This window comes from Gopherus evgoodei, chromosome 1, assembly GCF_007399415.2.
Source record: "Gopherus evgoodei ecotype Sinaloan lineage chromosome 1, rGopEvg1_v1.p, whole genome shotgun sequence".
NCBI classification, from domain to species: domain Eukaryota; kingdom Metazoa; phylum Chordata; order Testudines; family Testudinidae; genus Gopherus; species Gopherus evgoodei.
The window spans coordinates 216,013,805-216,022,684 of NC_044322.1; the positions used below are offsets into that span (position 1 = coordinate 216,013,805).

At 51.5% G+C, this 8,880-nt stretch overlaps 1 protein-coding gene across 3 annotated transcripts; it reads right to left on the bottom strand.

Annotated features, from left to right (window-relative positions):
- Nucleotides 1-1,200: 1,200 nt before the first annotated feature.
- On the bottom strand, nucleotides 1,201-8,402 carry MLF2 (myeloid leukemia factor 2). 3 transcript variants are annotated; one of them, XR_003996812.1, is made up of 9 exons: nucleotides 7,927-8,112; nucleotides 7,337-7,411; nucleotides 6,998-7,124; nucleotides 6,504-6,539; nucleotides 4,540-4,593; nucleotides 3,962-4,087; nucleotides 2,923-3,082; nucleotides 2,603-2,844; nucleotides 1,201-1,816 (listed from the first exon to the last, which is right to left on the bottom strand). XR_003996812.1 is itself a non-coding variant. In XM_030535842.1 (8 exons), exons 2-8 carry the CDS (start codon nucleotides 7,384-7,386, stop codon nucleotides 2,666-2,668), a joined length of 732 nt encoding a protein of 243 aa, XP_030391702.1. In that variant the 5' UTR covers nucleotides 7,387-7,411; nucleotides 8,380-8,402. The 3 variants fall into 3 exon arrangements, 2 of the variants coding, with proteins under 2 accessions (XP_030391702.1, XP_030391707.1); XM_030535842.1 differs by lacking the exons at nucleotides 1,201-1,816; nucleotides 7,927-8,112 and adding an exon at nucleotides 8,380-8,402 and having other exon boundaries at nucleotides 2,666-2,844; XM_030535847.1 differs by lacking the exons at nucleotides 1,201-1,816; nucleotides 7,927-8,112 and adding an exon at nucleotides 7,684-7,793 and having other exon boundaries at nucleotides 2,666-2,844.
- Between the last annotated feature and the right edge of the window lie 478 nt (nucleotides 8,403-8,880).

Consider the following 8,880-nt stretch of genomic DNA (forward strand, 5'->3'; position numbering starts at 1 on the left):
CTCTAAACTCCCAGGCCTTTCCTGGGGGGCATTTGTCTCACCCCCTTCACCTCCTGCCCATGGCCACAGCTGCACCTCCCTCCTTCACTCTCCTAGATTCATCCAATGCTGCCTGTTACATCTCAGATATGAAGACCCTGCTGAGCTCCACCTTAAGGGAGCCAGATCCTGGCCCATATCAGAACCAGATAGTAGGCCAGAGCAGAATCAGACCATGAGTGGAGCTGCCCTATGGAGACAAGGATCCATCAGACGCACACCTGTAATGTGGGATAAGTGCAAACACCTTGCACCTAGTTCCTAGGAACCTGCTTCTGCACCTTATCTCCAAAGCACAGAAAATGAATCTCCTGCAAACTGCCCATTTCTGCAGCTGTACTAGAACACAGCACTGAGTTTGCCAAACTGCATCTTACACTGGTCTTCCCTGGTTCTGACAGAAACATTTCCAAAGCTGTTAGGTATGGAGAATCTCAGAGCAAAGGGACTCCATGAGCCTGGTGAACTATGGACTGATCCATTGGCTGCTCCAATTAATAATGTTTGCGGAGTCCCTGCCAGCACCCAGAGCTGATATTTGTGCAATAACAAGGTAGGGATTCTTCCTGAACTATTTGTACCAGTAAGATCCTTTTGTAACAAGTTTGATGCTAAGTGAAGTATTATTTCTTTGGGAGATGTGCTGTCTTGTAATTTCACCTCATCCTCCCCGCCCCCCCCCCCCCCTTAAGGGCAGGGAGACAAATGGACTAACAATAACCTCAACCAGCTTCAGTCTCAGATAGAAAGAGATGAACTGAAATATACCCTTGCATTGTGCAAGGACTTCAAGAGTCTTTTCATGTGAGCACAGAAGACCTGAAAGTGCAACTAGCCCATCTCATTCCCTTGTGTGTGTTGAGTGAAATAATAGCATTTAAAACAAATTAGAGGTTTCTTGCTATTGCTTTTTTACAATTTCCATCTTATAAATTATTGTCTCCCAAATTAGTAAGAAGGTGGTGGAGGATGTGTGAAAAAACATGATGGTTGTCAGACTGAATCAATAAGGAAGTGAAGGGAAGGACAGGACAGGACAGGACAGGACAGGACAGGACAGCCCCATCAGCGGTGCTAGGTTGAAGGGAAATGTTAGGGCAATAGTTCTGCAACAGCCAATTCAGCTCCCTTATGAGAGAGGACAGAAATGACCCAACTCCATTTTCTTTACAGTTCTTGTTCCTTTATTCAGTAAACACCTAAATACAAGTTTCACAAATCAAATTAAAAAAGGGGAGAGTTGACTGCAAATGGGGCTACATGGGCAGGGAGATACAGGCTGGTTCAGTTCTTGTTCTTTTCCCCCTCCCAAACACACATCCTTCCACCTCACCATACCAGAAAGCAAGAGAGGGAGTGGGGGCTTTTGTCCCAGTGAGGGGGATTAACAATGGGGCAAGAAATTCTTCTATATGATCATTTCAGAAGGGACCAAATACCACTCCAGAACCAGCCCAACCACGCTCAAGAGAGCTGGAAGGGACAGGAAGGACAGGGTGATGACCCTTGTGTCCACAAATACTAGCAAAGGGAACTGAGCCAAGTGTGACTGGAAAAAGAGGAGGAAGAGCTGGAGGGGGAAATTGAGGCAGGATAATAAATGTGTCCTTCGTACACCAATGAGGTCCCCAAAGCACCCTGTAGCCCCCGCACTGGGTGAGAAGGAGAGCAGTGTGGAGGGTTAATCACTTTATTCAGTTCTTAGAGGGTGGGGGTTAATATTAAATTTGAGAAGATTCCAAGCAGTGCTTTGTCATCAGAGTTTCACTGTCTGTACCTGAGAGGTGGAGGAGAGAGGGAGAAGAGAGAGAGAGAGAATGCAAGTTACAGAGGTATAAATAAAGGGGTGGTACAGAAGGCAAAACCAAGCACTGCAATATAAAATTCAGCAAGAGAAACTGTTCAGATAAATGAATAAATCCTTAGCACTAAATCAAATCCCAATAAACTCAATTCAGAATGCTGGGAGGAAGGAAAAACCCAGCCCTTCTCTACTGAATCTAGATTCGAGCGGATCTCATGAGAGTTTGGTTTCATCTGTAAATAGACAGTTCCCGCAGATAGGCTTCAACTTCAATTTAGTGACATTTTGGAACACTATCTCCTTGGCTCCCCAGATGCCACTTCCCCATTTCCTCACACATTTAAACCCACATCTGTGTTTGCCTGATGGTGAGGGAAGACAGCAACTCCCACACAATCCAGAGTGCAAGCAGCACACACTCCCCAAAGTGTGTCCACAAGATAGACAGAAAAATGAGGAGAATCATGTTCTGATACTCTCACACTATCAGCCCCAAACCAGGATGGGATATTACCCCACTCGCAGCATCTGAAGTGACTCAGGCTGGAGCCACCCACCCTGCGTTGGATGCTGGCAAAGATGAACTGCCAAGAGGAAGCTTCCTGCTGGACCTAGAGCATGTCCCCCTTCTCCAACTGACACCCCCAAGTGGCTCACATTGAGGCCCTCTGTACCCCATGTTGGGGGTACTGAAAGCAAGGTTCAAAAGGAGTGAAGCAGCCACACAATGGGGGGAGTGGAGAGGACAGTCAGACTTACAAGAGAGAGTAGGTGGATTTGGGGGTGACCATGCTGCACCCCCCCCCAAAGTCTGCTCCGGATTCACCAGTCATATCGGCGGGCCTGTCTGGATGGGGAATCCTCAGGGCCCTGGATAGCAAGATGTGTCCCCTCAGACCGACGACCACTGCTGCTCTCGTGACGCCGATAACCCAGTCCTCGCTGTGGCCGGAACCGGGATGTCTCTCGCCTCCACTCATCATCAAACGCAGCTGCATCACCTACACGAGGAAAGAACAGCAGGCTCAATGGGAAGGCAGTCCCTGGGGTTCCCAAATCCTGGAGCAAGGCACACTCACTCTCATCCAGGTTGATGTACTCCTGCCTCTCCTCCTGGTCACCCGTGCGATGGTTCCGTGAGCGCTGCATGATGTGGGCTCTCTCCCGGATGTGGTGCCCAATTGACATCTGCTCCAGGCCACTGTTTGAGTCCCGCACAGTCCGTCTTGTTTCACGGATCTGGGTGCAAAGTGTAGTGCGGTGTCAGTCCGTCACCTGTCCCCCCGCAACCCTATTTAGCACCCCTCATTTCCTCCCTGCAATATTGTTCCCCTCCCTAGTCTTCCAACAGAATAATTGGTTTTGTCTCCACCACATTCAAAGTGACACATCATCATCAAGGGAAAAACAAATCTTTCACCTAGCCCTGGGCATGACCCACTGGCCCTTCACTGAGCAACATCATTGTCCCTGAGCTTTGATTCACCTGTATACAAAAATGAATCAATCATAAGCTGCTTGTCTTCAGTCTGAATACCCTTCACGGTCAATCCCCATAATACTTCTCTCTCATTCACTACCAAGCTGTCAATGCTCACCTTCAGTAGGCCCATGATGCCAACCTCCAACACCCACTTGTTAAATTTTCAAACAACCACTTTTGTGCTTTCTCCCATGCTGCCCTCACACTTGGGAGGTGCTCCCCATGAACACTTGCAAAACTACTTTGTTATCCACTTTCAAATTTGTCCTCTGCCATGATGCCTACAAAAATCTTGACATCAGATCATAAAGATCATAGCCTACCATGCTAACTAATACTGTCTTTGTCTACTTATACACCTCCCTCATCCAAAATGCATCAGTCTCTGGGGTATACTTAGATTGTATAGCTTTTTGGGACAGGGACTGTCTCTTGTTCTGTGTCTCAACTTCAGCTAGCACAATAAGGTCCTGGTCCATGACTAGGGCTCCAAGGTGCTATGGTAATATAAATAATAAAATGCTCTGGGCAGTCAGTGCCATACAACCAAATGGGGCAGATCCACCCCCAGCAAAAGCAGCTGCCTGTGATGCCCTGCCCACCACTAAGTATAGGAGCAGCAGCTTCCTTCTCACCCCGCCAGGTGCAGAGCGCGTCTCCGAGGTCTCATGATAGACTTTGGGGCCATCACCCAAGTTGGAATAGGAGATGACAGTTGAGGAAGAAAATGTTTGGCAGTTGGCACCACTTGTCATGTGCTCCTGGTGAGGGAAGGTAAGGAAAGACAGAGAGAAAAGTCAGCTGCTTCTATGAGCCCCTCCCCATGGGGAATACTCTCCTCCCCGCACTGTTCCTCTTGGTTTCTTTTTGATAAAAGGGGGCTATCTTCCCTTTCACACCCACCTCTCTCCTTTCCATTACCCCCGCCCCATTTCTTCTGCTCCACAAGTGAAGGGGACATCCCCCGCCCACCCTTCCCACTGCATCATCTTCTCTGCATGGAGGGGTTGCTCCCTCATGCCCCATGTTGCTCCAAATGTATAGGCAATGCCATCTTTACTGCTTGGGAAGGAACAATGTCTTGGGAGCAGCAGTAGCCCCTGTGGAGGAGGTGTAAAACAGGAGACTCTGGGTGCCAACTGATTACCCAGGATGGCAGAGGTGATATCAGTACATGCCTGTCAATACAATCAGTGTTGAGAAAGGTTCTTACCACGTTTCCAATCATATCGTTCATCATTCCAAACATGTCCATGAAGCCACCTGCCTGGGAGGAGGGGAGGAACAGAGTCAGGTGGGAAGAGGACAGAGGGAAAGGAGACGAGTGAATGCACTCACGAGGACACGTGGAAGCTGTTCCTCTAGGAGAATAAACAAGAGTTCCCAAACCCTCACCCTATGAGAAGAAAAGGCTATGGTAATAGCACTGCACAGTGCTCACCCCTAACATCGACCCTTTGTACCCAAGATCTCACTCTAAGCTCTTCAACTCCCAGAGTCACTCTTGGTCTCAGTCTCCCAGCTTTGATTTGAGCTCACAGAAAGATAGGGTCACAACACTAGATCAGTGCAGTATCCTGTTTCTGATGGTGGCCAGGACCAGACACTACAATTGAAGGTAAAAGAAACCCCTTAGTGGAAATTGTGAAACAGCCTGTCGCCAGGGGAAGCTACTTCCTCATTTATGCCACTCAGTGGGGAACTTATCTCTTCTATTGCTTTTCTTGATTTAACATAACTATGGATTTTCTCATTTTCTATAAAAATGTCTAGTCATTTTTGATATCCTAGGGCTGAGAGTTCCACAAATTAATCATGAAATATACAAAAGAAGTTTGTCTTTTGTCAGTTTCAGATGTGCTGCCTTTCAGGGCTGGTCCACACTAGGGGGGGAAATCGATCTTAGATACGCAACTTCAGCTACGTGAATAACGTAGCTGAAGTCGAATATCTAAGATCAAATTACTCACCCATCCAGACGGCGCGGGATCGATGTCCGCGGCGCTCCGTGTCGATTCCGGAACTCCGTTGGGGTTGATGGAGTTCCAGAATCGATATAAGCACGCTCGGGGATCGATATATCGCGTCTAGATTAGACGCGATATATCGATCCCCGAGCAATCGATTTTAACCTGCCGATACGGCGGGTAGTCTGGACGTACCCTCAGTGTAATTGAATAGTCTCTCATTCTTGTAGGAGGAGGATAAATAAGAGCACACAATTTACCTCTCTCATCTATTATTCATCTCTTCTCTAACAGAAACAGTCCCAATCTCTTCAATCTTTCTTCATATGGAAATCTTTAGGTTTCTAATGACATTTGCCACCCATGACTGAACTCCCTCTATTTCTGCTATGTCCTTTCAGAGAGAGGGGGACCAGAGAAGAACACAGTGTTCCAGGTAAGGGCATCCCACTGATTTATGTAATGACATTGGAATAGCTCCAGTATTATTTTCCATCCTATTCCGGGGCAACCTAATGTTTTGTTGGCTTTTTTGACAGCCTCTACCCATTGGGGAGAGGTTTTCAGTAAGCCTCCTTAATGGTGCCGAGGTCTTCTTCCTGATTATGGTCCCTGACTCAGATTTATCATCTGCCCTTGGAATCTAAATCTCAGCCCCAGCGTCTGAACTCCATGTAGGTTGCTTGTATGTGGGTTTTAGGGTCATACCCGAAAGAGCCACAGTTCTGCCTGTTCTTCCCAGTAATCAACCATCCCATTTCTATTATTTGTTGTATTACAGGAGCACCCTGAGGCCCCAGCTGAGCTCAGGGTTCCTCTGTGCAAGACCCTGTGCAACCATTTAATAAGAGACAGACTCTACTCCAAACAAAGGGTTGGAGGGGACACATAGGCACAGAGATATAAAGTGACCTCACCAAAGTCACACAAAAGATCATTGAAAGCCATGAGTTGAACCCAGGTTTCCTAGCCACTGGCTCACACTCTATTAAGGTCTTTTCCTAGAAGCTGGGGTTTGCCCTGGTTCCTTCCCCCTTCCCTGTACTGTGTTTGCTGACACGCTCACCTAGAGGTGGCTGCACTGTAGCATTGCTGAGTATGTGGAGCACATGAAGAACTTGGGGATAAAGTGATCTGTTGGGGAGCTGTAAATCTGGATGTTACACTTTGGGGAAGGCCCCAGAGCTGCACAGAGAAATTGAGGCCTTACCATTCCCAACATTCCAAAGGGTGAGATGGCTCCTGCCTGCAGGGGGCAACAGAGAAACACAAAAAAATTAGGAGGGATCCACTCATTGTCCAACCCCAGGACCCTTTCCCCTTCACAGGAAATAGAAGGAAACAAAAGACCCAGGCCCATCAAGCGGCCAAAGGGTTGAACAGACACTACTCCACAGACTCCTACAAGTCCCCCCACTGCCCACAAGGTGCAGGCAGGGAAAGAAATGACACTTTCAAACCTCTTTTGGTGATATTAATTTAGACTCTGCAAAATGACACTTATCTTCCATCACCCCAAGACACTGACGCCCTGGCATAGAGTAGATTGGAGGGAAGCATATGAAATAAAGGGATATAACACCCATGTTCTAGGAAACTAATTTTCCTCCCCCCACTTCATGCAAAGAAGAAAACTGTCCCATCCTAACCACGTGGGAAGTCAGAGGGAAAAAACTCTACAACTATACTCAGCATCCCCTTTACCTGCATCCTGCGGCTGGCCTGACGTGCCCCAGGCATGGTCCCATCAGTTATGCTGAGGAAGGGGCTGTATGGAAAGCCTCCAGAAAGCATGCGGTTCATGTGCTGACGGTGAATAGCAAACGGGTCCCTGGAGGGAGTCAACAGGGAGAGGACACCTTAGGAGGCAGAGTCCCAGATAACCCACCAGTCTTGACTCCCTGTCCCCTGATCTAACTCTGACCCTACTTCCCTCTGAGAGTGGGAAATACAGTCTGTGAGTCCTAACACACAGTCTTCCCTAATCTAATCTATGAGCCCACTTCCCCCACCACCCCAGACAAATTTGGGGCTCATACACACATTGTAAACATGGGGTCCTCTGGTTCTCCATCCCTCATGAACCGGAACATACTTCCTTCAGATCCAGGGAGGGCTCTGCAAACAGGGAGCATAAGTGAACACAAGCAAGCTGAGGCCATAGGGGACGACCCCCTCTCTTTTCACACCAAAATATATCCACCAGCTGATGCAGCCCTCCCTCTTGCACCAGGCCCTGTGCCCAGGCGGTAGCAGAGCAATCTCTACAGATGCCTCTAGCAGGTCAGCTCAACCAATAGGAGCCGTTCCCAAACCACCCCTCCCCCGACAGGGAATATAATCAAAGTACCGTCTCCCCCCGCTCCCCCATCAGGCTCCTTATCGCTTACCTGCCCCGCACAGACACCTCACCCCGGGCCCCCCGAGCAGGCACACGAGCCCCCCTTCACACGAGGAATCTCGAAGGTGCGGAGGCACCAGGCCGGCCCCGCAGCGTCACTACTTACCCCAGCGCAGAAACAAGCGCCCCTGGCCCTGCAGACAGCCCCCCTCCCCCAGACCGGGCAGCCTCCGCTCCCATTGCGCCTCCTGAGGCTGCAACCCCCCCGGCCGCATCCCGCCAGCCCGCCCACCTCACGCTCCCCTGCCCGGCGGGGTGTCCGCCGCTCGCTCCCGCGGGCCTTCCTCTGCCACGCTCAAGCCTCCGCTCCCATCTAGCCCCGGAGCCCGCCTACTCCCCGCCCGGCCTTCGCGGAGGGTGCGCTGGGAGAGGGGGAGCCGGGAGCGCGCTGCCCTCCGCCGCCGGCCGCTGCCAGCCCGCACCAGGGCCTGGCCAGGAAGTGAGGTCGGCCCGGCCCGGCCCGGCAGCGCCTCCCCGCTGCCGCAGCGCGCAGCGCAGCCCGGCCGGCCGGCGCTGGAGCGGCTCCGAGGGGCGGCGGTGGGTGGGTGGGAGGAGAAGGAAGGGGCACAGTGGTGGGGCGGGGATGGTTATAACCCTCGCGCCGCGCAGCGCCAGGGGGCCCCGGGAACCCGGCCCGGGGGGCGGGGGGATGTAACAATAGAAGGGCTGAGGCGGGGCGTGATACCCTGAATGGCCCGTGGGCTCCTTTTGTTGTGAGGCTGCTAAGGAAATGGCTGCCGGCAGCCCGGCTTCAGCTCCCGTCACCTGAGCGGGGAGGAGCCGCCTGCTTTGGGCCGGGCCCGCGCACGGTGCAGTGCACACGGGGGAGCAGCAGGGGTCTCCCTGGCACCGCACATTACAGCTGCGCTGCGCTGCGCTGCGCTGCAGGGGCGGGCGGAGGCGAGAGGCTGATTGAAGGCCGCGCTGCTGGTTCCGGGCTCTCCGAGCTCCGGCTCCAGCCGGGCCCGAACGCACACGCCCCTTCTTGCTCCCGTCGGAGGCTGGCTCAGAGGGCTCCCATGGGCTCCTTTGAGACCCACCGGGTTCTAGTTTTCTAGGCGAGGTGACCATTTTGGCCCACGTCCGACCCAGCAGAGCTGGATCCAGCCAGTGCTGCTCTGCAATTCCCGCACCTCTCTGTTCTGCCACCTCTTTGCCACCTTCCGAAGCCCCTGCTGCCCGGGAA